Source organism: Lepidochelys kempii, chromosome 1 (assembly GCF_965140265.1).
Source record: "Lepidochelys kempii isolate rLepKem1 chromosome 1, rLepKem1.hap2, whole genome shotgun sequence".
Taxonomy (NCBI): domain Eukaryota; kingdom Metazoa; phylum Chordata; order Testudines; family Cheloniidae; genus Lepidochelys; species Lepidochelys kempii.
The window spans coordinates 107,495,882-107,523,515 of record NC_133256.1 but is presented as its reverse complement, the minus strand read 5'-3'; the positions used below and the strand labels follow the sequence as shown (position 1 = coordinate 107,523,515).

Here is a 27,634-nt window from a genome sequence, read left to right as displayed (position 1 = left end):
ACTGCAGATCCCATATAAACTATAGGAGAAGAATGGAATTTAGCTCAATGTATCTCACCAACAGAACTGTTGTTTGAAGTTTGAGGTCAGATTTTGCCCTCAATGACATTTGTATACCTCAGCTCATGGAGTCAGTTTGGATTGATCTAAGATGACAATCGGGACCAGTGTGTGGTTCATGGTTGTCACAGAGACTTGCAGTTGGTTAAGATCTGCATGTTGCACAGATTCATTTTGATTGCTCAGGATTCATTTTTGCAGGGGTGGCAGTGAGAAAATTTCCCTTGTGACTTCAATTACATTTAGAATTAGTGAGAAATAATAGGTAGGGAACCCCCCAGCACTACTTTTACAGAAGCCCTATTCTGAACAGCACTGCACTTCAAGTGTGAATGCACAATTCCTACCTGGATCACCTGGTGGACCGTGGGGCCCCATCTCACCAGATATTCCTTGGGGACCTATATTTCCATGTGGGCCTGCTGTACCCTGGTGAGTGACCAGCTTAGGGGGGACTGCAGGCAGCCCAGGAGACCCTGGAGGTCCTTGAAAACCTGTATTATAAAAAGAAAAAGTGAACTCGTTTTCAGACAAAACAACTCCCTTCCCTTGGTGTGCTCTGTCTGTCACTCAATGAGGTACTAAGGTTGGACATTTTAGTTGACTATTAATATTAGAGATGTACCCTGAGCCATAAAGTTCAGCTGCAGATCTGGGTTTGCAATTTCCAAGGGTTTGGGGAGTAGGAGATCACTTGGCATCCTGGAAGGTGGGGAAATCATTCCAGGCCTCAGGGGTTGTGTTAAAACAGGTAAAAATACATGAGTGGAAGGAGACAAAGGGAGCAAGAAAGCAGAAGAGTGGGTAGAGTGTAGCTTGTGATATCCAAAGTTGTGCAGTGCTCTAAAAAACTAGAACGAGATATAGCACTGTCTATTTTTGTAGGCTTTTAAGGAAGAGGGAGGGTTGGTATTAGTGAGGCGTAGGGTTTTTTACATTTCCAAATATCTTTTCTGTTGGTCTACTCTGGTGGGCTGAGTAAGGAGTTGTTATAGTTTGTATGTGGTTGGCATTTTAAAGGTTTTTGAAAAGCACCTAAAGTTTGGAGTTGGCCCTTTTCATTTATATACACATTAAAATCAATTTTAGATGGGAGCCAAACTTCACAACTGGCCCAAAGTTCATTCAGGAATGCAGCCATGGGGTCAGTTTGAAGGCAGGTGTGGTGGCTGCTGAGCAGGTAAGTTTTATTTGTTTAATGATGGAAAATATAGCACCTGAAGGCTCTTACTCACCAGTAGGTCCTCTGTCCCCCTTGGGTCCAGTGGGCCCTGTGTCACCAAAAGCTCCCACTAAGCCAAGAGTACCCATGAGACCTTGTGCGCCTTTATGCCCTTTAATGCAAAATGTCACATTTGAATTATTGTATCTATGCACAGATAATATAAATGGTCACTTCTAACATCTACTGTAGCAACAAATAACCATTTCTTTTAAAAAAGGGTTCATTTTTTGCCAGCTGTACCTTTTGGTCCAGGGTACCCTGAAATTCCAGTTCTCCCTGGTGGTCCAGGGTCACCTCTAGGTCCTTTTTGACCATCTTCTCCAAGCACACCTATTTGACCATCTTCTCCTTTGCTTCCTGCTGGAGCTAAAATTCCAGGTCTGCCCCGTGGTCCTGGATAGCCTGTGAGAGCACATATTAAATTGGAATCTGTGTTGAAAGGCAGAACTGACAGCATGGACATGGGGGGAAATTAACAGTGTCACCTCATGGTGGAGCATGGGTCCCTTGCCAGGTTTCAATCACTGAGCCTGGGGTGGGGAGAGGGGTAATGCCCATGGGACCCAAGAGACATAAGAATGGCCATACTGGGTCAGACCAAAGGTCCACCTAGCCCAGTATCCTGTCTTCTGACAGTGGCCAATGCCAGGTGCCCCAGAGGGAATGAACAGAACGGGTAATCATCAAGTGATCCATTCCCTGTTGCCCATTCCCAGCTTCTGGAAAACAGAGGCTAGAGACACCATCCCTGCCTATTCTGCAGCCCTGATGTTAGATTGAGACATCCTACACTATGGAAGGAATTAGTTACCTTAGGCCTTCAAGTCAAAGTTTCTTAAGCAGGGTTCATGGAAAGGGAACCAATAAGGGCCCCTTCATAGTATTTTGGCTTTTACTACTTAACAGCCCAGGTGCACAGGTCTAGAAAAGCCCTAAAACTTGGATTCAGGAAAAGTATCAATGGAGGAGGAAATGCTGATGCAGAACTTGACAAAGGCAGTTTGTAATGTGTCTTCACTATGTGACAAGGAGTCTGTGGAGGGTTTGCTATAGCTGTCATCAGTAGAGTACAACCACAGTTCTTCCTATGAAACTACTACTTGTCTAGTGGAGTATGACTTTTACAGAAGGGAGCTTTTTGCTTTGAAAGAATTAGGCTTCTCAGATGCAACTGACTATGCAAAGGGATGAGGTGGAAAGAATTAATTTAGCCTGAAGGGATGGTATCTACTGAATTTTCCTCTTCGTTGAATTCCTTTAAAGTAATGCTTTGGGATTCTTCTAACATCTTTCCAGCAGCTGGGGAAGCCCATCAATGTTTAAGAGCTTTAAAAGAAAGAACCACTTGGCTTGATTTCAAAATTATTACAGAACTCTGAGAACAGTTCAGGTTCAAAATAAAGTCTATCTGAATACAGACTTCTTCTTTTACAGCATGGCTTTTATTTATTTTTAATAAAAAGTGTCTTTTGTAAGCGCTTGCAACTTCCCATCCTGGGAGGAGGAAGGGAAAAAATATCCCTATGTTCAAAAAGTGGCGGGAAAATGATAATTACTTTTAAAGCTTAAGGACGGGATTTTCAAAAGCACCCAGCAATGATAAAACTCCCCTAGATTTCAGTAGAAGAAGGGCTAGGCCAGTGGCAAGAGAATTTGAAAATCCCACCCTAAAGCTTTGTCTTGAGTAGACTGTAAGCAAATCAGCCAAAATTTTCAAACCTCATTTTCAGAGGTGCAGAGCTTCCACTGAAGTTAGAATGGAAATAGGGCCCAGATTTTTAAAAGGTATTTGGCGTTGTGCTCAGCACTACAATGCCTAGCAGCGGAGACTATCTGATTTTCAAAAGTGACTTAAGCACTTTGGAGCCAAAATCCCATTGAGTAGTCAGGAAGCAGTTAAACCAATAACACAGGGAGAGGGTAAAAAGAAGGAAGATCTGAGCACTCTGCACAAAATTGAGATGTTAAGAACAAAATAATGAAGGAACCAAAGAATACGAAGAGAAGAAATTCTTTAATTGCCTATAACCTAATACTAGGAGTCTGGGTAACAACCAAGAGAAACTGAAATTGCTCATTTAGGAGAGTATTTCAATCTAGCTGGTATTACTGAAATCTGGTGAGATGATTGACACACCCGGAATGTTAAAAATCCAATGGTTATAACCGAGGCAGGAAGAAACGAGTGGGCAAAAGGGGAGGGGGAGTGCCATTCTATTTAAAAATGGCATTCTCTGTTTCCGATTGACTGATAACTCAAAGAAAATGATCTTGGATACTTATGGAGCAATGTACTAACAGATAAAGCATAAGATGGTGTATTAGTTGGTGGCTGTTACAGCCAAATCACAGTAGGTAGCAGGATGACTGCCTCCTTACACATCTATCTCTAATGTGTAGGGAGCAAGAACCCTGTGTGATCATGGGGGATTTCAATCTGAATGACATATGCCAGATGTCTCAAGCTGACAGTACAAAAACACCCTTAGAATGTCAAAACATTTTAGATGACAATTTCATAACTCAATAAGTGTGGCAGCCAACATGGCGAAATTCTTTATCAGATTTTCTTCTAAAGAGGAACTGATCACAGACCTAAAAAATTAATGGTAGTTTGGGTACAAGTGATCATGACTTGATTACACTGGTTATGTGCAAGCAGAATAAAGTCCAGACCAGTCTTGTCACCTTAAGAGCGCCAGTTTCACAAAGCTGAAAACAATTATGAGTCAAAACAGCTGGGAGGAAGAATTTAATCAGAAAAACATGAATTATAATTGGGAATCATTTAAGAACACCTTACTAGTTGCCAAATAAGTCACGATCCCACAATGGTGGAAGAAGGCAGTGCTGGTTTGAAAAATGGACATGGTTTAGAGGAGAAGTGAATGCTGCTATAAAAAGTAATATAAATGTGTGTGTGTGTATGTATCTATGTATGTATAATTGATAAGGAAAGCAAAGGGATACAAGGAGAGATCTATGGACAGCGGCGTTAATGACAGTAAGGAGTTTAAAAAATATATTAACAGCAAAAAGAATCCTGACAATGATACTGGTCAATTACTAGATGGAAATGGTAGAATTCTCAAGATGGCAGAAGTGTTCAATAAATATTTCTGTTCTGTATTTGGGGAAAAGATACACAATATAATCTTATCATATGGTGATAACTCCCCATTTCACTAGACTCTCTGAAGAATGCTAAACAGAAGCTACTAAAGTTAGACCTTTTAAAATCAGCAAGTCCAAATAACTTGCATCCAAGAGTGTTAAAAGAGCTGGCATTGTAGTTTGCTGGACTGGTAATGTTGTTTTTCAATAAGTCTTGGAGTACTAGGGAAATTCCAGAAGGTTTGGAGAAAGCTAATGGTGTGGCAATTTTTAAAAAGGATAAACAGGATGACCTGGGTAATTATGGGCTGTCAGGCTGACATCAATCCCAGGCAAGATAATGGAGTGGCTGATATAGACTCAGTTAATAAAGAATTAAAGGAGGGTAATGTACTTAATGCAAATCAGCATGGGTTTATGGAAAATAGATCCTGTCAAACTAATTTGATATCTCCTTTTGATGAGATTACAAGATTGGTTGATAAAGGTTACAATATTGACTTAATATACTTAGACTTCTGTAAGGCGTTTGACGTGGTACTGCATTACATTTTCATTAAAAAACTAGAATGATATAAAATTAACACGGCACACATTAAATGAATTCACAAAAAGAAAAGGAGTACTTGTGGCACCTTAGAGACTAACCAATTTATTTGAGCATAAGCTTTCGTGAGTTACAGCTCACTTCATCAGATGCATAAAGTGAGCTGTAGCTCATGAAAACTTATGCTCAAATAAATTGGTTAGTCTCTAAGGTGCCAGAAGTACTCCTTTTCTTTTTGCGAATATAGACTAACACGGCTGCTACTCTGAAACCTATTAAATGGATTAAAACCTGGCTAACTGATAGGTCTCAAAATGTAACTGTGAACGGGGAATCGCCATTGAGAGGGTCTGTTTCCAGTGAGGTCTTGCAGTTTTTTCATGACCTCGAAGAAAACATAAAATCATCACTAATGAAGTTTTCAAATGACACAAAAAGTGAGGGAGTAAATAATGAAGACGACAAGTAACTGATTCAGAACATTCTCAACTGCTTGGTAAACTGGGTGCAAACAAACAATATGCATTTTAATATTGCTACATATAAATATTTACATCTAAGAACAAAGAATGTACAGGACTCTATCTTGGGAAGCAGTGACTCTGAAAAAGATTGGGGGTCATGGTGGATAATCAGCTGAACATGAGCTCCCAGTGTGATGTCATGACCAAAAGAGTTAATGTGATCCTGAGATGCATAAACAGGGGAATCTCAAGTAGGAGTAGAGAGGTTATTTTACCCATATATTTGGCACTGGTGTGAGTGCTACAGGAATACTGTATCCAGTGCTTGTGCCCACAATTCAAGAAGGTTGTTGATAAACTGGAGAGGGTTCCAAGAAGACCCACGAGAATGATTAAAGCATGCCTTATAGTGATAGACAGAAGGAGCTAAGTCCACATAGCTTATCTAAGAGATAGTTAAGGGGTGACTTGATTACAGTCTATAAGAATCTACATGGGGAACACATATTTAATAATGAGCTCTTAAATCTGGCAGAGAAAGGTATAACAAGATCCAATGGCTGGAATTTGAAGCTAGACAAATTCAGACTGGAAATAAGGCATACATTTTTGACAGTGAGGGGTAATTAACCACTGGAACAATTTACTAAGAGTCATGGTAGATTCTCCATCACTGACAATTTTTAAATTAAGTTTGGATGTTTTTCTACAGGATATCCTCTAGAAATTATTTCGGGGAAGTTCTATGGCCTGCATTATATAGGAGGTCAGACTAGATGGTTCCTTTTGATCTTGGAATCTATGATGTTGGATTTTAGCTCTTAAGTGCCGAAATCCCTTTGAAAAATGAGATTTAGGCTCCTTATCCATTAGGTGTTGCATTGCTGAGTGCACCAATGCCTAAATACCTTCAAAAATCTGGGCCTATGTGCCGAACTCAGGCACCCAAGTTTGAACTGTTGGAGTACTCTAAGGGCTGGTCTTCACTACTGCCGTAATTCAATGTAAGTTACGCTACTTCAGTTATGTGAATAACGTACCAGAAGTCAATGCAGCTAGATCCACTTACCTTGGCGTCTTCGCTGTGCTGTGTCGATTGGAGACACTCTCCCACCGATTTCCCTTACGCTTCTCGGGAAGGTAGGTACACAAATTGATGGGAGAGTGTTCTCCCATCGATCTTGCATGTCTTCACCAGACTCGCTAAATCAACACTGTTGCACTGATCGCAGCAGTGCCCATTTAGCCAGAAGTGTAGATGTGCCTAAATAACAAAGTAGAAGCCTGGCAGTCACTGGAGGGGCTGCTAAATATCCCAGTAGAGTCATTGCACCATGGTTTATTCTGGTCCTTCTTTTGTGTGTGAGAAAGGTGGGCTCATGGACCACCAGTTGCAATTTTTGTAGAGTGGAAAAGTGAATGTGTTTTCACAATACAAACTTGACAGCCCAAATAACTTAGTAGTTCAAATCAATACACTCAAGTTTTGCGAGCAATTTTAAGTGATTATTTTTTCACTGGTTTAAGTTAGCTTGTCACAGACTTGCAAGCCTCAGGGATATTAAATTTAAAAAAATGTAAATTAATTAGTGCTTTTGAAAGTTGCTAGTCAACCGTGGAGCATTAAATCTATTTATCTGCAAAGCAAGCCCACCACTATAATTCAACAGTAACCTGTACAGACCACCTCTGGGGGTGTGTGTTGAAGGATCGTTTTATCTCCATTTTATATCTCACGAGTTTTCTTCAAAATTAGGTTCCTGATTTGGAAAGCACCTGGGATGCTTTAATTAATTAGAGCTAATATAAATAACAGTGACAAACACTGCTAAACATCTGTGTTTAAATATTCGCTCTTCATCTGCTAATGCACACATGGCATATATTACCTGGCACTCCATCTAGACCTGGAGAACCCACATCACCAAGTATTCCTGATATGTTTGAAACTCCAGGAAAGCCTGGAATTCCATCAGACCCTAGGTTACCAATTGGGCCTCGTTCCCCTGCAAAGAAAGTAAAGACATAATTAATACTGCAGAAAAAGAGCATAAATTACCAGATGAACCAGACCTTGTACTCTGTGATTTTCAGAGGTGCGGAGTAGTCCCGTTAACTTCAGATGAAAGTGTGGGTGCTCAGTGTGACACTGTATAAAAAAGGAGATCGTCTGCACTATTGTTGTCACCAATGTTACAAAATTGTGATAAATCGTGTACAAAGCATGCCTTGTAAGATATCATTGGAATCTGCTAAGTATTATTATCCTGTTGAAACGTGTGTATCACCATTGTATGAGAAGTTATGACATTTTACTGTATGCTTGTTACTAAATGTGTTCTGGGGTAACACCAATAAGACAGATTTACATCAAGACTAGCCAGCCACGGTGTTGATAGGCCATTCAGGAGAATCAGCTCTTCCAGTGGGATCTTCCTGAGGACAATGGAGGCCCAGTGATTCAGCAGGGCACGTAGAACATGTGATGCATAGCTCGATGTCTGAGCCAGTATTTTTCCATGCCCATGGACTGGGGGTATAAATTGGAGATGGGGACATTACTTCCTTGCCTCATTCCTGCTCCACATCTCTGTACTCTGATTTCTAACAAAGGGAGCTTTGAACAATGGACTAAGGACCCCAATAATCAGGATGGACCAGAGAGACTTATTGCAAGCTAGCAGATTTAACATCACTACTGTTATCCTGATCTACAGACTCTGAAATCAACTAATTTCCACCTTAATTGAATTGGCTCGTTAGCACTGACCCTCCGCACTTGGTAAGGCAACTCCCATTTTTTCATATACTGTGTACTTATACCTCCCTACTATATGTTCCACTCCATGCATCGGATGAAGTGGGTTTTAGCCCATGAAAGCTTATGCCCAAATAAATTTGTTAGTCTCTAAGATGCCACAAGGACTCCTCGTTGTTTTTGCTGATACAGACTAACACGGCTACCACTCTGAAACTAGTAATGTATATAATTCACTTTAACCTTTTAATAACTCTTCTCTTTTTTATATTAATAAACCTTTAGTTTTTAGTTTACTGAAGGATTGACTACCAGCATGGTTTTGGGGTAAGATCTGAAGTATACTCTGACCCTGGGGTGAGCGGCTGGCTCTCTGGAGCTGGAAGAACCTAATGATTTTTGGTTTTAATCATAATTGAAAACAGACGTCTGTTTTTTTTTCTGGGTGTTGTATGACGGGCTAGAGGGCCTGATGGGGACTGACTGTGGCTTCATAAAAACTAATATCGTATTTTGGAAGTACACATCTGTTTCTAGCTTGGTGAAGTCTTATGATAGAGTACAACGTCGGACTTGGGCATAAACCCTGTATTCTGGCAGTCTGACCTGAAATTGGCATTCTTAGCTGTGTCCCATACCAGGCAGTGTGACACTCAGCACCCTGAAAATGAGGCTCTAAGATAGATATAACTTTGTTTTTACCAGTTCCAAAGCAGGTATGGATAGTTAGTTATTTCTTACCATACTGGGTGCTAATAATCTTGTATGTGCCAGGTGCTCTATTATATAAATATTGTTCCAAGCTAGCAAGTACTTGAAACACACTGGCTCTGCAGCAGAAGAGCAAACACCACTGTACCAAATGTCCTACAAAATCAGTGGCTATTGATTCCTTTAATTTTTCAATTAAAAATAGAGATATGTAGAATCCAGAGGACATTCTCCACAGATCCTAAGTTTTTAAACAGTTGGAAGTATGGGCCATAACTCCTTGAAACTATCCATTTAAGTCGGATAAAGTAATACTATTGCAAATAGTCTCAGGAAGCCATGAAAATATTTTAAATCTATTTTTTCTTCAGTAAACAATTAACACTAACAAACAGGAACGAAATTAGCAAAATAGCACCATTTCTAGGAGGAAAGTTGAGAAGGCACAATGTATCTTAGTGGCCACAAGAAATCAGAGTATAACTGAGCGTTTCCCCAAGGGAGCAGAGCTAGAGCCATCAAAGGGTGCAGGGAAAAGAATTAAGGGCCTGATTAATTAAGTGGGAATTTCAGGCCCTAAATGTTGGAAAGTCTTCAAAACATACAACTAACTAGTTTATATGGTTATTATCATAGATGAATTTATGGACAGAGTGTGCTTTCATGGAAGGGCAGTTATGAGAGTGGAAGTTAAAATGGAGTGGGGCTGCTACCCTTAAGGGGGCTTGGCAGGGGGCCACTTTGATGTCAGAGAAGTGGAAAAGATTAAAAAAAAAAAACAACTCATCTGCTCAGCTACTCAGTGTAGCAGCTGTTTTTCTCTGCTTTTAATAAAATAGTTCCATAAGATACTGATTTCATTAACAACTTCAGAAGACTACATAATACTTACCTTTAAACAGAATAATCAATGTTTAAAAATTTTATTCCTTTGGTGTAAATGCCACTGATGGGAAAATCCGTTTTTTATACACCTTCTAGCTTCTGAGTGTTTAAGGGGCACTCAGATCACATTTTCAAGCTGTTTTCTGCAACCAGGAGAGCTAGAAACATTTTATGGGCCTATATTGATTTAAGAAAAGGAGGACTTGTGGCACCTTAGAGACTAACCAATTTATTAGAGCATAAGCTTTCGTGAGCTAAGAAGTGAGCTGTAGCTCACGAAAGCTTATGCTCTAATAAATTGGTTAGTCTCTAAGGTGCCACAAGTCCTCCTTTTCTTTTTGCGAATACAGACTAACACGGCTGTTACTCTGAAACCTATATTGATTTAGTTCAACAAGGCTGTGATAAGAACAAACAGGAAGGCAATACTATGGCTCTCCAGATAAGAACATCCTGGCCTTGACTTGAAAAGTCAACAGGAAAAGCTATTAGCTTTAAGGATCCTACAGCCTGACTTCAATGATGCAATCCTTGTTTTGTCAGAGTGGGAGCTTAGAAATCAAATGGACACCCTCACCAGGAATGGTCAATTGTGAAGAGTTGTCCAGGGCGGGTGTCCGAAAAGGAGACTAGGCCTTCCACTGATCCAGGGAATGAATTAGCTAAGCTTTAGGGCTGCAGTTCTCAACCTGTGGCCCAATTAGCACAAAGCTTCAGCCCAGCTGTGGGCTAAAGGCCCCCGGGGAGCATGGGGTCTGAGTTCCTGGCTGCCCCGCATGGTGGGGCTGCCGGCCAGCCCTGCGTGGCAGGGATCCAGACTCCAAGGGTTGCCCCACGGGCAGGGTCTGGGCTGCCGCCCGACTGCCCTACCACACAGGCAGGGTCTGGGCTGCCGCCCGGCTGCCCTACCACACAGTCAGGTCCAGGGTCGGGGCTGCTGTCTGGCCCTACACAGCAGAGTCTGTGGTCCCTACTGCCTGGCCCTCCGCTCAGGGCTCCACTCTGCAGAGGGGTCTCTGGTCACATGGGGAAGGTTTTGGGTGAGGGAGCGCTGTGGTTCTCAACCTGCGGCCATGCAGCCCACAATGATAAATAGGTTGAGAACCACTGCTTTAGGGAAAGGCAAGCATGCATGTAGACTGGTTTATTATTTTAAGACCGGTTTTCTCTGAAATGCTGCTGTTCTAAATGAATATTACTTTGCTTTAAGCAGGCTATCAGGTCCCTGGATACCTCTCTCATGGCTCCTGGAGGGAAATGAACTGCAGGTGTTGAACCCAATTCAGGCTTGTGGAAGCAATTGTGATTAGCACCTGGGCTCGTAGCACAGGGCCCAGACTAAGAGTGGAGAATTGCGTGATTCCACCACAGAAGAGAGGAGCAGTTTGAGGTTCAAGACCTGAGGGACGCACTCAAAGAGACCAAGAGTGGTCAGAGGTCCAGGTAGCCAAGTAACTGTGACACTGAGGCTTTAAGGAAAACACCAAATATCACAAAACTCACAATAAAATCACAAGAGTTGGCAATATTGGAACCTTCTAGATCAGGGGTTGCCAATCTGAGCCTGAGAGAGAGCCAGAATTTACCAATGTACGTTGCCAAAGAGCCGCAGTAATATGTCAGCAGCCCCCCATTAGCTCCCCCCTCCCCCGCTCCCAGCGGCTCCCGCCCACCAGCAGCCCCACCGATCAGCTCCTCCCTCTCCCTCCCCACACCTCCCGATCAGCTGTTTCGTGGCATGTAGGACTCTCTGGGGGGGAGGAGCGAGGGCATGGCAGGCTCAGGGGAGGGGGCGGGAAGGGGTGGAGTGGGGGCAGGGCCTGTGGCAGAGCCAGGGGTTGAGCAGTGAGCACCACCCCCCCCCACCCCCGGCACACTAGAAAGTTGGCTCCTGTAGCTCCAGCCCCGGAGTTGGTGCCTATACAAGGAGCCGCATATTAACTTCTGAAGAGCCGCATGTGGCTCCGGAGCCAGAGGTTGGCCACCCCTGGGCTAGATAGTGTAGCAATAGCTCTATGAACATCATACTTCTGTATCAGCTTGAAGTACCTGTGTGAGGCTTGGAAATGACAAATAATGAAAAACTCTAATTTTCAATACAGTTAATACTTGGCATAGATTGAGAACTGCTACCCCCACTAGCAGCAGGGCCATAGCTGAGTGAAATGGCTGTAGATTTCTTATAAACAGCTGTAACTTAAATTGCATTGTGTGAGAATGTATGCTAGCACACTTGCTATGCTCCAATATAGAATAATAAAAAATACAACACCCTAAACACTGACCTGGATTGCCTCTCTCGCCTTTCTGGCCTGGTGCTCCTCTGGTGCCTTCAATACTGCTCGGTTTGCCTGCTTCCCCTTTGTCACCATAAATACCTGGGAAACCTTCAGCCCCATATGCATCTGGACCTGTTTTGGAGTTAGTAAGAGTAAACTGCCAAATATCTCAGGATTTCATAATGCTGCTATACTACATACTGAAAACTGTATTAAAATAACATTAAGGCTCTTAATACCGATTTAAACCTGCCAAAAGGAAAGGGATTATGATTTAAAGATTTGTCCCTAATCACCTAATTTTGATTAGGTTGCACCATTTAAGATATATTACTTTTTGCCAATCCTGGAATATCCACACAAATTCCATCAGAGCCTACTGTTCACATGCTAAATTTCAGATGACTATGTTAAGAAATCATATACAAACCCATCCCAAATGGAATTTATAATGGAATAGCCAAGATAACCTGGTGCCTTTATAAAAGGACAGAATAAGATTGTCACACATACCTGGGGAGCCTGGCAAGCCCTTACTGCCTGGCAAACCATCCAATCCACTGATTCCTCGGAAGCCAGGTAAACCTGTTAAACATTTTACTCATGATTATCTTATACATAGGTTCAATGAGTTGTTAAGATTCTTTGGTTGGTAGAAAACGGATGCGTTTGATGGAAAATATAGCTTCCTGTCCCAAAGGTAGCCACAAAAAAATTGTATTAGGATTTGAATTTACACACAAGTGTATATGCTTATCACAAACCTACACACAACTGTGTATTTTCCTTTGTTGGCAAATGTATCTATTTTTCTCGATATGATTATGCAGTAAAATCATAGCCTTATTTTTAAGAAGCAGCTCCAATCTAACTGGTAAAAGTTACACCAAGAACCAACACAAACAAAAGAAAACCAACCTGCCATTAATTATCTTCTTACTGCCCTAGCTTTGATAGGATTCATCTTTATACCTTTTTGTAGCCCCTAAAGCAGGATAACAGTAAGGTGGCCACACATCCTTCAAGTTCTGTAAAAAGAATCTCAAGGGGAAAAAAAAATCACTGTGTGGGATTTTAAAAATCAATCTGAAAAATGCCTAAAGCTTGCTGCTGTTTGAAATGGGGCATTTTCTGCCCCATGCCTGGAGACGAAAACTTACATGCTTTAATTTATTAAGGGGCAAGGGGGCAATCCTTGGTCTGGTAATTAAGAAAGTTCACTGTTTTATTTAAAAATATTATTTATATCTTGACAACAAAGCTCTCAGTGTAGCGTGCCATAAGTCATTTACTTTTCAAACCGTGTATTCAGTATCAGTGAACTCTACTGCATCTGATGATTATGTAAGATGAATTGCTCACTATCTAATGCACTGTAGGAAATGATATTACTCTCTGCTACATTTGAAAAAGAGTTGATCATATTGTTGAAAATTAATTTGTTTTGCAACCATCATGTGAAATTAAAACAGTTCCTGTAAATTAGGTTCTTGACATATCAAAAACTCCCCCTTCAGTCAATGTGAGAATGCAAGGATCCTTATAATGCAAGAAAAGTCAAATCATACAAGTGTACATTTATGCATCTGAGATTTATAGGAAACCAGCATTTATTGGAAAGAGAGGTAGAGCTCTGAAATGCCAATGATCCTCTTTCTTCCTCACCCCAAAATGCACAATAATGAAATACTTAGAGTAAAATGACTTAATTAAAATAGTTTTATAACCTGCTTTTCCCGCTACACCAGGCCATCCATGACTTCCTTTTTCACCTTGAAATCCAGGAATACCTGGGTCTCCCTGTGATCCTGGTGGTCCAACCAGTCCTGGGAAGCCTATAGGAAAAACACATCATTAATTCTGGGTGTCCATGAAATTGATCCTATTGTATACCATAAAACATGGACTGTGCTACCTTCAGTCTTTCAGATAGCCAGCATGGGCAGCCTTATGGATAAATAAACAACAAAGTCCCCTACAACAAAATTATGAAATAAAGAGCTAGTGTGAAGTATGCTATGGGGGAAGAAACACATACATCCCTCTCCCCACCTTCCCCCCAAAAGAGCAGTATGAGACAGCAAAAAATGCATTGTTTTACTATAATTGCAAACTTCATGCCTCCAGCTACCTGAGAAATGCAGACATAGACAGTGGTGGGTTTCTACTGCTATTAGAAAAAACAATTTGAATATTTTAGTCTAATTGCTGTGCCACCTTGGGCAAGTCATTTCCCTTCTTTGTGCCTCTGTTTCCCCTTTCACTCTGTCTGCCTGGTCTGTTCAGACTAAGCTCTCTTTGAGCCAGGGACAGTCTCTCACTACATATTTGTACAGTACCCAGCACACTGGGGCCCTGATCTTGGTTGGGGCTTCTAGGCAATATACTACTAATAAATACATGGAGCAACATTTTTTCATGTTCACCTAATGGTAACAGATTTCTCAAGTTGCCAATTTGGATCCAGAGCAGAATCTGACCACTATTTGCCTTGTATTGTTAGCCAAAAGAACTGGTTCAAAATACTGTGGCTGAAGGTCCTTTGGGGTATTTTCCTATCTCATTTAAACTAGAGGGAAGGGGAAATATTAGAATGCTCCCTTCCTTGTGTATCATCCAAATACTCTCATCCCTTCTTGTACACTGAACACCATTGCACTAAGACTGTATTACTGTAAACAGGCACGTCATCTTAATTAGTTTAATTAATTAATGAGAGCTCATCTAAAAAATCTGAATATGAATTTTTTTGGGTAAATTTTTCTTTTGAAAATTTTCACATTTTTAAAAAACTGTTTTTGACCAGCTTATTGAGTGGTCAAAATTTTTCAAAAATTTGAAATTTCTGTTAAAAGCATTTGAATAAAACTTTGTTTTTTTATGCACATTTCAAACCAACTCTACTCCTAATCTTAGGATTGCTGCATAGTTAAGACAGAATGTGAGAAATATTTCACCTTTTTGCCCCTTTAAACCAGGAAAACCTTGGGTGCCTTTTAGGCCTTCAATGCCAATAAAACCAGGATCACCTCCTTCACCTTTATCTCCTCTGGTTCCTTTCACACCTGCAACACCAGAAATGTTAATAGATTCCCTAAACAATCACCATATATATGCCAGGAATATTTGAATAATTATCAGGAATAACTGAATTTGAAGTTGCCTATTTAATGAGGCAGGATTCCTAAGAAAGCCCTTGCCTCATTGCATAAAGAACCCACTCGGAGCTGGTCTACACTGGGATCTTACATTGACATAGCTCAGTGGTTCTCAAACTTTTGTACTGGTGACCCCTTTCACATACAAAGCCTCTGAGTGCGACCCCACTTATAAATGAAAAACACTTTTTAATATATTTAACACCATTATAAATGTTGGAGGCAAAGCGGGGTTTGGGGTGGAGGCTGACAGCTCGCAACCCCCCATGTAATAACCTCACGACCCCCTCAGGAGTCCTGACCCCCAGTTTGAGAACCCCTGGCATAGCTACATCTCTCAGGGGTGTGTGGCAGTCTATATTACTGCATTCACCCATTTTACAAGACTATGTTAAATTTGTACAAAGCATACTGTGTATGGTATCATTTGAAAACTCATGATTTGCTAATCATTGTCCTGATAAAGTATGTGTGGTAACACTGTATGTAAAGATATAAGATTCCACTATATAACATTACCAAAACATGGGGCTGAGCAAGGGGCGGGGCGATCCTGACGGAAAGAGATTCAGTTAGTAAGAGTGCTGGATCATGTGGTGAGAGACCTCTTTGCTTTGTATTCACTTCGCTTGTTAAGTTAGGTGTTAGTTGCATTTTACCTTTTATTTCCTTGTAAGCAATTCTGATTTGTGACCTCCAGAAGAAAAGGGAACGTCCATGTACCAGCAGGGCAGATATAGGTAAGTAACCGTTTTCATGTTCTCTCCACAGGTACTAATGCGGAGAGTGGACCAGATGATATGTCTGAGGGAAAGGAGCAGAAGGAGACTCCGCCGATTGGAAGGCATGGTATGCACTGTCCTAGGGTTGGGGGTTCCACGACCACCGCTCCCAAGAGAAGGAGGCGGGTGGTGGGTGGTCGGGGACTCTCTCCTCAGGGGGACTGAGTCATCTATCTGCTGCCCCGACCGGGAAAACCGAGAAGTCTGCTGCTTGGCAGGAGCTAAGATTCGCGATGTGACGGGGAGACTGCCGAGACTCATCAAGCCCTCAGATCGCTACCCCTTCCTGCTGCTCCACGTGGGCACCAATGGTACTGCCAAGAATGACCTTGAGCGGATCACTGCAGACTACATGGCTCTGGGAAGAAGGATAAAGGAGTTTGAGGTGCAAGTGGTGTTCTCGTCCATCCTCCCCGTGGAAGGAAAAGGCCTGGGTAGAGACCGTCGAATCGTGGAAGTCAACGAATGGCTATGCAGGTGGTGTCGGAGAGAAGGCTTTGGATTCTTCCGATGAAGTGAGCTGCAGCTCACGAAAGCTTATGCTCAAATAAATTGGTTAGTCTCTAAGGTGCCACAAGTACTCCTTTTCTTTTTGCGAATACAGACTAACACGGCTGTTACTCTGAAACCTGTTCCAAGGAGTGCTAGGCAGAGACGGGCTCCTCCTAACGAAGAGAGGGAAGAGCATCTTCGCAAGCAGGCTGGCTAATCTAGTGAGGAGGGCTTTAAACTAGGTTCACCGGGGGAAGGAGACCAAAGCCCTGAGGTAAGTGGGATACTGGGAGGAAGCAGGAGCGCGTGAGAGGGGAGGGCTCCTGCCTCATACTGAGAAAGAGGGGCGATCAGCAGGTTACCTCAAGTGCCTGTATACAAATGCACGAAGCCTGGGAAACAAGCAGGGAGAACTGGAAGTCCTGGCACAGTCAAGGAATTATGATGTGATTGGAATAACAGAGACTTGGTGGGATAACTCACATGACTGGAGTACTGTCATGGATGGATATAAGCTGTTCAGGAAGGACAGGAAGGGCAGAAAAGTTGGGGGAGTTGCACTGTATGTAAGGGAGAAGTATGACTGCTCAGAGCTCAAGTATGAAACTGCAGAAAAACCTGAGAGTCTTTGGATTAAGTTTAGAAGTGTGAGCAACAAGGGTGATGTCGTGGTGGGAGTCTACTATAGACCACCAGACCAGGGGGATGAGGTGGACGAGGCTTTCTTCCGGCAACTCACAGAAGTTACTAGATCGCAGGCCCTGGTTCTCATGGGAGACTTCAATCACCCTGATATCTGCTGGGAGAGCAATACAGCGGTGCACAGGCAATCCAGGAAGTTTTTGGAAAATGTAGGGGACAATTTCCTGGTGCAAGTGCTGGAGGAACCAACTAGGGGCGGAGCTCTTCTTGACCTGCTGCTCAAAAACCAGGAAGAATTAGTAGGGGAAGCTAAAGTGGATGGGAACCTGGGAGGCAGTGACCATGAGATGGTCGAGTTCAGGATCCTGACGCAAGGAAGAAAGGAAAGCAGCAGAATACGGACCCTGGACTTCAGAAAAGCAGACTTTGACTCCCTCCGGGAACTGATGGGCAGGATCCCCTGGGAGAATAACATGAGGGGGAAAGGAGTCCAGGAGAGCTGGCTGTATTTTAAAGAATCCTTATTGAGATTACAGGGACAAACCATCCCGATGTGTAGAAAGAATAGTAAATATGGAAGGCGACCAGCTTGGCTTAACAGTGAAATCCTTGCTGCTCTTAAATACAAAAAAGAAGCTTACAAGAAGTGGAAGATTGGACAAATGACCAGGGATGAGTATAAAAATATTGCTTGGGCTTGCAGGAGTGAAATCAGGAAGACCAAATCATACCTGGAGTTGCAGCTAGCAAGAGATGTTAAGAGTAACAAGAAGGGTTTCTTCAGGTATGTTAGCAACAAGAAGAAAGTCAAGGAAAGTGTGGGCCCCTTACTGAATGAGGGAGGCAACCTAGTGAGAGAGGATGTGGAAAAAGCTAATGTACTCAATGCTTTTTTTGCCTCTGTCTTCACGAACAAGGTCAGCTCCCAGACTACTGCACTGGGCAGCACAGCATGGGGAGAAGGTGACCAGCCCTCTGTGGAGAAAGAAGTGGTTCGCGACTATTTAGAAAAGCTGGACGAGCACAAGTCCATGGGGCCGGAGGCGTTGCATCCGAGAGTGCTAAAGGAGTTGGCAGATGTGATTGCAGAACCATTGGCAATTATCTTTGAAAACTCATAGCAATCGGGGGAAGTCCCGGACGACTGGAAAAAGGCTAATGTAGTGCCCATCTTTAAAAAAGGGAAGAAGGAGGATCCTGGGAACTGCAGGCCAGTCAGCCTCACCTCAGTCCCTGGAAAAATAATGGAGCAGGTCCTCAAGGAATCAATTCTAAAGCACTTACATGAGAGGAAAGTGATCAGGAACAGTCAGCATGGATTCACCAAGGGCAAATCATGCCTGACTAATCTAATTGCCTTCTATGACGAGATAACTGGTTCTGTGGATGAAGGGAAAGCAGTGGACATGTTGTTCCTTGACTTTAGCAAAGCTTTCGACACGGTCTCCCACAGTATTCTTGCCAGCAAGTTAAAGAAGTATGGGCTGGATGAATGGACTATAAGGTGGATAGAAAGCTGGCTAGATTGTCGGGCTCAACGGGTAGTGATCAATGGCTCCATGTCTAGTTGGCAGCCGGTATCAAGTGGAGTGCCCCAAGGGTCGGTCCTGGGGCCGGTTTTGTTCAATATCTTCATAAATGATCTGGAGGATGGTGTGGATTGCATCCTCAGCAAGTTTGGAGATGACATTAAACTCGGAGGAGTGGTAGATACACTGGAGGGTAGGGATAGGATACAGAGGGACCTAGACAAATTGGAGGATTGGGCCAAAAGAAATCTGATGAGGTTCAACAAGGACAAGTGCAGAGTCCTGCACTTAGGATGGAAGAATCCAATGCACCGCTACAGACTAGGGACCAAATGGCTCAGCAGCAGTTCTGCAGAAAAGGACCTAGGGTTACAGTGGACGAGAAGCTGGATATGAGTCAACAGTGTGCCCTTGTTGCCAAGAAGGCCAATGGCATTTTGGGATGTAAAAGTAGGGGCATTGCCAGCAGATCGAGGGATGTGATCGTTCCCCTCTATTCGACATCGGTGAGGCCTCATCTAGAGTACTGTGTCCAGTTTTGGGCCCCACACTACAAGAAGGATGTGGAAAAATTGGAAAACGTCCAGCGGAGGGTAACAAAAATGATTAGGGGACTGGAACACATGACTTATGAGGAGAGGCTGAGGGAACTGGGGATGTTTAGTCTTCAGAAAAGAAGAATGAGGGGGGATTTGATAGCTGCTTTCAACTACCTGAAAGGGGGTTCCAAAGAGGATGGCTCTAGACTGTTCTCAGTGGTAGCAGATGACAGAACAAGGAGTAATGGTCTCAAGTTGCAGTGGGGGAGGTTTAGGTTGGATATTAGGAAAAACTTTTTCACTATGAGGGTGGTGAAACACTGGAATGTGTTACCTAGGGAGGTCGTGGAATCTTCTTCCCTAAAAGTTTTTAAGGTCAGGCTTGACAAAGCCCTGGCTGGGATGATTTAGTCGGGGATTGGTCCTGCTTTGAGCAGGGGGTTGGACTAGATGACCTCCTGAGGTCCCTTCCAACCCTGATATTCTATGATTCTATGATTCATTTTAATTGAATTTTAAATGAAGCTTCTTAAACATTTTGAAAACCTTGTTTACATACGACAATAGTTTAGTTATATAATATATAGACTTATAGAGTGAGATCTTCTAAAAAATGTTAAAATGTATTATTGGGACGCAAAACCTTAAATTAAAGTGAATAAATAATAAATTAAATAAACCTTAAATTAAAGTGAATAATAAACTCGGCGCCCCAATTCTGAAAGGTTGCCAAGCCCTGGTGTAGGTAGTATCTAAGCTGAAGGGTTACAGCTGTGCAGTTGTACTGCTACAGTTGCTCTGCTATAGTGTTTCAAGTGTAGACAAACCCTCAGTGGGCTTGCCCAGCCTGGGAAAATGATTCATGTTGTAAAATGTGTTAGATGACCCATATCGATTAACACGTTTTTAAACACTGCTTAGTATCTAGTGAAGACAATAACTGTGTTGTTTAAAAATCCTGGTCAACCCTGGTTTTAAAACACTACTATTTTTCTCAGCCTAGACTAGTCCAAAGAAGAGGTAGGCTCAGCACTCTCCACCACGCACAGTTAGGGCCAAATCACGATCCTACTAGAGTCAATGGCAAAAATGCCATTACAAAGCAGAACGCAATTTTTTAATTTAGGTGTATGCTGTTTGACTATACATGTTGTCTAACTTTAGTGCAGCATATTCACATTCTCAGCGAAGAGGTGATACTGCATACTTTCACCTCGACGTGGAAAATGTAACAAATGTATATCTCCAAGCACTGTGATAAGGGGACTGTGAGACAGATTCTGCAGTCACTGGAGGCACACAACACCCCTTTTCCAAGCAAAATGTCTATTGACTTTAGTGAGAGTTCTGCGCACACTAGGACTAAAAGCCAAATCCTGATTTTCCCTTACATGGAACTCTTGGGCTATTTAACCACTTATTCCTCAGTACTCCAGTTTCACCCAGGCATTTACTGCAGTGGGACCTGTTGAATAGCTCATCGTGCCAGAGAGTTCATACAAATGAGCTTCCCATCCCTGTGAGCAACCCTCCATGGACTGTAACATGTAGACATGTGAAAACAATATATAAAGAACAATTCTGATGGTCAATGAAATGAATACCCAATGATCCAGTTACACCAGCTTCTCCTTTCAGACCTGTGCTTCCTGGTAAGTTTATAGTATCTCCTCGATCACCTGTTTCAAGCAGAAATAAACAAAGGATGAGCCTGGACTTCAATTCTGAATACAAATTCAATTTATTAGAGTTTTGAAGAATCTGTAGCCTTCAGAGAAAAGTGCAAAACTCACTACTGTAGCTTAGCTGTGCCCCAACAACAACAGTGGAAATGATAAAACAAACAACAAAAAAGGAGGAGGAGATGTGCAAAAAAAGTCATGGCCCCTCTGAAGGAGGAAACTAAACAAGACTATATGGACTTGATCCAATGCTCAACAGGCACTGGATCAACTGGACCACTGAAGTTTTTCCATTGACTCCAGTGTGGTCTGGATCAGACTCTATATGAAGGACTTCATACAATGCATATGAAGGTTTATATATGAGATTAGTACAAATGGATCAATGGATGAGATAGAAGCAGACTCACCAGTTTGCCCAGCAGAGCCAGGTCTACCATAATCACCTCTGATTCCTTCAATACCCTTTTCACCCTATCATATGGTTAAAAATGGACAGTATTTAATTAGAATGAACTTTTACTCAGTCTTTAAAACAGCATTGCTATTGAGACACTATAAAATGCCAAAATACTTACACTTCTGAGTTTCTTTAGCACTTTATAATTGATTCCTTTGGCTGATGTAGCCAGACTACATCAATAATAATGATAGGCTGCATTTGTGAGCACTATTTCCTTTAAAATTGGGAACATGAATTGTGTGATATAATTCAATTTATTTTGGCAAAATCCTGCAGTCCTCACTCAGACAAACTCCCACTGATGTCTAATGGGGAGTTTACTTAAGAAGGGACCATAGGATTTTGCCCTATACAACCAAGTGTAGTGGATGATTTTTCTTGTTATGCCCTTTGTGAGTGGAGTTCTCCCAAGCGTGACTTATTTTGTTGACAAAGTATGCACGGAAATTGCTGGTAAATGAGAGTTAGGGCTAGTCGACACGAGAATCGCTACAGCAGCGCAGCTCTACGGACGCAGCTGTGCTGCTGCAGTAGCGCTAGTGTGGACGCTCTATGCCGACGGGAGAGACGTCTCCCGTCGGCATAATTACTTCACCTTCCCGAGCGGTGGTAGCTGTGTCCACGGGAGAGCATCTCCTGACAACATAGCGCTGTCTATACCAGCACTTAATATCAAAGTAAGCGCTAGTGTGTATAAGCCCTTAATGTTGATCAGCCTACTTCTGTGGGAGAGATTGATTTGATTCTCTGACCTGGCCTCTTGCTCATGAAATTGGAGAGCAAGGTGGGGTTTTTTGGTGCTGGCACAAGCAGCCCCATTAGGAAGGGCAAGCCTGAGCTAAGACCAACTTTTCCTAGCAGATTCAGTAGCAGAACTGAGAAGCCCCAAGGAGGATTTGGGTACCACATCAGCAAAAAGATGATGGCTGGACTTTGGTGTCATGTGGAGAACAGGAGAAGGAGAAAATCATATTGGCATTCTCAGGACTCTGTCCAGAGGACAGTGGAGGCAGAGTGTGTTTTACAGAGATGACATCTCATACATTCAATTTTTATTGATTTCTGATATCTTTGTATTTCAATATTCCAACACAATTTTAATGGTGTATAAAACCCAGATTAGACAAGCTTAATGATGGCCTTTTAGTTGAAAAAAAGAATCCCAATGGACATTAACTTACCCTGATTCCAGTGGTACCAGGGAAACCTCGTATGCCAGGAGGTCCAATTGTACCAGGATACCCCTGAACACCTGTCACTCCTTTAATACCAGTGTCTCCTTTATCACCTTCAATGTGACTAGTTGATCCAGGCAAACCTGGAACTCCTGGTTTGCCAGGTAAGCCTGGCATTCCTTTAGTACCTGTAAGAAAACCAGTATGAAATGTAAGGGGAGGTTCACATGACAGGTAATTCCATCCATGTAAAAACTTTCAGGTCAGCAGTATGTCTTTAGACAAAAAGATAGAGAGCCAGACAGTGCCAGGACTATACAAAGAGGCAGCACATTTTAAGGCCATAGGTACATTAGATGTTTCTTATCAGATTAGCCTAAAAAAAGGAAAATGTCAAAATCCCTTTGAAGACAAAAAGAAAAGGAGTACTTGTGGCACCTTAGAGACTAACCAATTTATTTGAGCATATGCTTTCGTGAGCTACAGCTCACTTCATCGGATGCATAAAGTGGAAAGTACAGTGAGGAGATTTTATATATACACACAGACCATGAAAAAATGTACATTGTAAGGAGAGTGATCACTTAAGATGAGCTATTACCAGCAGGAGAGTGGGGTGGGGGGAGAGAAAACCTTTTGAAGTGATAATCAAGGTGGGCCATTTCCAGCACATTTCCAGGAGTTAACAAGAACGTCTGAGAAACAGTGGGGGGAAGGGGGGGAGGAATAAATAAGGGGAAATAATTTCACTTAGTATAATGACTCAACCACTCCCAGTCTCTATTCAAGTCTAAGTTAATTGTATCCAATTTGCAAATTAATTCCAATTCAGCAGTCTCTCGTTGGAGTCTGTTTTCGAAGTTTTTTTGTTGAAGGACAGTCACTTTGAGATCAGAAATTGAGTGACCAGAGAGATTGAAGTGTTCTCCGACTGGTTTATGAATGTTATAATTCTTGACACCTGATTTGTGTCCATTAATTCTTTTACGTAGAGACTGTCCAGTTTGACCAATGTACATGGCAGAGGGGCATTGCTGGCACATGATGGCATATATCACATTGGTGGATGTGCAGGTGAACGAGCCTCTGATAGTGTGGCTGATGTGATTAGGCCCTATGATGGTGTCCCCTGAATAGATATGTGGGCACAGTTGGCAACGGGCTTTGTTGCAAGGATAGGTTCCTGGGTTAGTGGTTCTGTTGTGTGGTGGCTTGTATTTGCTTCAGGTTGGGGGGCTGTCTGTAGGCAAGGACTGGCCTGTCTCCCAAGATTTGTGAGAGTGATGGGTCTTCCTTCAGGATAGGTTGTAGATCCTTGATAATGCGTTGGAGAGATTTTAGTTGGGGGCTGAAGGTGACGGCTAGTGGCGTTCTGTTATTTCCCTTGTTTATTCCTCCCTCCCCCCACTGTTCCTCAGACGTTCTTGTTAACTCCTGGAAATGTGCTGGAAATGGCCCACCTTGATTATCACTTCAAAAGGTTTTCTCTTCCCCCACCTCACTCTCCTGCTGGTAATAGCTCATCTTAAGTGATCACTCTCCTTACAATGTATATTTTTTCATGGTCTGTGTGTATATATAAAATCCCCTCACTGTACTTTCCACTTTATGCATCCAATGAAGTGAGCTGTAGCTCACGAAACCTTATGCTCAAATAAATTGGTTAGTCTCTAAGGTGCCACAAGTACTCCTTTTCTTTTTGCGAATACAGACTAACACAGCTGCTACTCTGAAACCTTTGAAGACAGACGGTAAAATAATGATGACAGTGGAAAAGACAGCACAGAACAGAATTAAAGATTCCGGTCTTGCTCTAACTCCATTTAAGTCAGTGGGTCTGATTCTTGGCTCTCTCAGGGCTTGTCTTTCTGGCAAGTTAATGTGTAGCACACCAGAGGATGAATCCATAGCATGCTAGCTCACTGCTCACTACCTCTCTGGATAGACAAGCCCTTAGACCGATAGTGCCATTGAAGCAGTAGAGTTACAGTGAGAATCAAGCCCTCCGTTTTCCTTGCCAGCTCAGCTCTGTTGTGCTGTAATACAACAGGAGGTATTACAGATTAAGGATATGGAGAGGAAAACTGAAAAGCTTCTAAACTTCAGGACAATACTTAGTACCTGCTAAGTAATCATGAATATTAAATGATTGTTTTGTTGTTCTTACCTTTAAAGCCTAAACCTCCTTTTAGGCCAGGCTCTCCTATATCTCCTTTCTCACCTTTAACCTCAGACAGCATGCTTGATATGATCTTTGGTGGTTTTCCTGCTGGACCCTGGTCCCCACGGTCACCTAAAAATAATAAAGCCTAGTCAACTCTACTGTATTGAAAAATACAGAGAAATAAATTGAGACAAAAATCTCGATAGTCAGAGCCAGCATGCTAAGAAAACTGTTTATAATATTAAATAAAAATACCCTAGATTAATGCAGCATGAAGGCAGCATACTCAAACACTAGAAGATATGAAAAATAAAACTTGAAGTGGAATGTACAAGCTTAACTCTGCCCTCTTGTGCATATTCATTCTGTTGCAGTCTGATTACGTGAGCATAAACTATTTCTCACGTAACATGGGAGAAACCTGGGAGCCCAAAGTCAGTCTAAGTAAGAATGGCCTATTTTTCACAGTTGTTGAGCACTCACAAACCACACTGAAGTTAATGGGAGCTAGCAGTGCTGACCACATTTGAATATCAGGCCATTTTTACTTAGGTGCTTAACTTTAGGCAACAAGGTTTGAAAAATTGGCCTTAGATAATATGCGATCATGAACTTAAAGACCCCTGTTATGCACAAGCAGGAAAGGACAGAGCTATTTTATTCATGCAACTTTTACTTTCACATTTCCTGACTTTTGAGTACTTTTTTGTGTAGTCTTCACACTAAAACTACATCAAAGCATTGGTGTTTGTTAAAAGAAAGAAAAAGGTCCTCATTTCTATAACTAAATAGACACAAACTGAACAAGGCCAACTAGTGTCTGCCAGCATCATTAGTTAGGTATGCTCTTTGACTGACTGATACTTATTCAGTCTAAAGCAACTTTCATCACGGCTTTGGCAGCATCCCAACTACTTGTCCACCTACACTGTGGGGCTTAGGGGTTGGGTTCCCCCCTCCCTCATTTAAACCAAATTTAGGGCCTCAAACCACAGAAATCAGGATTGATTAGATATTGCATTACATCTGCACTGTCCCTAGATTTTTCAAGCACTTTTGCTCACTCTCTATATGCGAGATCCTTGTCAGCCTCCTGTTCATGGTCTGAGCCTGGTTCACAGGGAAATGTCACTTGCAACATGTCATATGGAGTGAGTCACATAGTTCATGACTGGAGGGAGGGATAACTCAAGAGACACCATTTACTGTTGGTTACTCAGAGAGAAGCGCTGTATGTTAGTTGTACTCTTTGATCTAGAATGTGTTATTCTGAGAGCAATTTTTTTCCTTTGGCCATTTAGGCCAATATACAGTAAAAGCTTTTTTATCTGGCATGTTGGGGAAATGGGGGGTGCTGGTAAATGAAAAATTTCAGTTAACTAAAAGGGAAGGAGTTTGCGGGGGGCAGAGGGGTTTCGGGATGCGGGATCCAGGAGGTGCTCACCTCGGGCAGCTCCCTGAAAGCGGTGACCTGTTGCTGATGCTCCTAGGCGGAGGCACGGCAGGCAGCTCTGCGCACTTCCCCCTCCCCGCCCTGCCCTGAGCGCTGGCTCTGCAGCTCCCATTGGCCAGGAACTGTGGTCAATAGGACCTGCAGGGACGGCGCCTGTGGGCGCAGGAAGCGGGGACAGCTTTTACTGTAGTCTGGGATTAATCTAGGGTGCAAAGTGCATCTGTCACAAATAACAGATTCTTTATTCAGGTGACTATTTGGAGTTAATTAAGAAGATGAAATTGGTGATACACACCCAGAAACTTTATGAGCTTTCATTAATACAGACAAACATAATTGAAATCATATGAAAAATCAATATAAATAGAATAAGTAAAGTAAAGTGGTTTCCTGCATTGTTCATACTTATAATGTATACTTATAACCTTATAGAGACCATTAGAAACAAAGACTGAAGAAAAAGTAAGTGAAGATCACTCCAAAAGGAAGGCTTCCTCCTAGGTTGTACTATGCTGTTGTTCCCATGTGCCAAAAACAGGTTGGTTAACAACATCTTTTGTACCCCTTTTCCTGTTTCATTCACATATGTGCAGGACCATATCGGATCAAGCCAAGTCTCAGCCCCCTATTCATATCTGGTATTCTGGGAGACCAATTTTAAGGTTCTGGTTGTCCATAATAACATCTCCAACAGTTAGCCCAACCATTTGCATTAGTTCCTCTCCCAATAATTTTAATACGTTAATATGGTTAACTCTTTTTGCAAGAAATCCCGAAGATGCTACCATCTGTTCATTTGTAGTTTACCTGTATATCACCAAATTCGTTGCTAAACTATCACAAGATATGTATTGCTAAATTTTATAACCTTAGATCAAGCTCATGCCATTCCATAACCTGTGGTCCAGCACATAATATGCATGCTATTTTATGCCCACTGCCAACTTCTAGTAGGCCTCACTCTAAGCCCTTAACACATAATGCTGAAGACCTATGACCAAACCAATTTTAATACATATATTTTGATTATTCTACTTGCTGTTACAATAACTTGCAATAACTTCCATTATTATTTCTATAAGCATGTTTAGCAGATAGATTCTATTTTACCCAAAATTATAGACCTTCCAAGATCAGGGATCAACAGGCAACACTAAGAAAAATTAGAACTTCACCAATTTAACACAATTTATCTTAAAAACAGCTTGACACTCCCTCTTCCCACTCCTGATATTGCAGGCCATCAATTCATAATGGGTTTATGTAACAAACAACAGCACACGACATGGAGGGTACTTATAGCAGACATGCACTGGGATGTATTGCTCCTCAGGAAGTACTAATATTTGGTATAACAACATATTAAGCCACTGCCTGTCAGAATTAGATAAACAAGAAGCCAGGAGATTTTCTTTATATATATTTCAGAGTGAATTAATACAGTTCAGTTTGAAGATCTGAAAAAAACAGTGTTTATACTTTATAATAACCATGAGGACACCTAGCTAACTA

General features: G+C 42.1%; 1 protein-coding gene across 1 annotated transcript in view; it reads right to left on the bottom strand.

The window, feature by feature from the left end:
• The window catches only part of COL4A2 (collagen type IV alpha 2 chain), a 249,358-nt gene that overhangs the window by 9,615 nt on the left and 212,109 nt on the right, over positions 1 to 27,634 (bottom strand). The window contains exons 33-44 of the mRNA XM_073349678.1: positions 24,673 to 24,798; positions 22,512 to 22,693; positions 21,278 to 21,341; positions 20,790 to 20,864; positions 15,001 to 15,108; positions 13,771 to 13,878; positions 12,557 to 12,628; positions 12,050 to 12,175; positions 7,300 to 7,416; positions 1,526 to 1,687; positions 1,296 to 1,394; positions 408 to 554 (exon numbers count right to left, since the gene is read on the bottom strand). Of these exons, the coding sequence (XP_073205779.1) occupies positions 408 to 554; positions 1,296 to 1,394; positions 1,526 to 1,687; positions 7,300 to 7,416; positions 12,050 to 12,175; positions 12,557 to 12,628; positions 13,771 to 13,878; positions 15,001 to 15,108; positions 20,790 to 20,864; positions 21,278 to 21,341; positions 22,512 to 22,693; positions 24,673 to 24,798 (1,386 nt within the window). The remainder of the gene's footprint in view (positions 1 to 407; positions 555 to 1,295; positions 1,395 to 1,525; positions 1,688 to 7,299; positions 7,417 to 12,049; positions 12,176 to 12,556; positions 12,629 to 13,770; positions 13,879 to 15,000; positions 15,109 to 20,789; positions 20,865 to 21,277; positions 21,342 to 22,511; positions 22,694 to 24,672; positions 24,799 to 27,634) is intronic.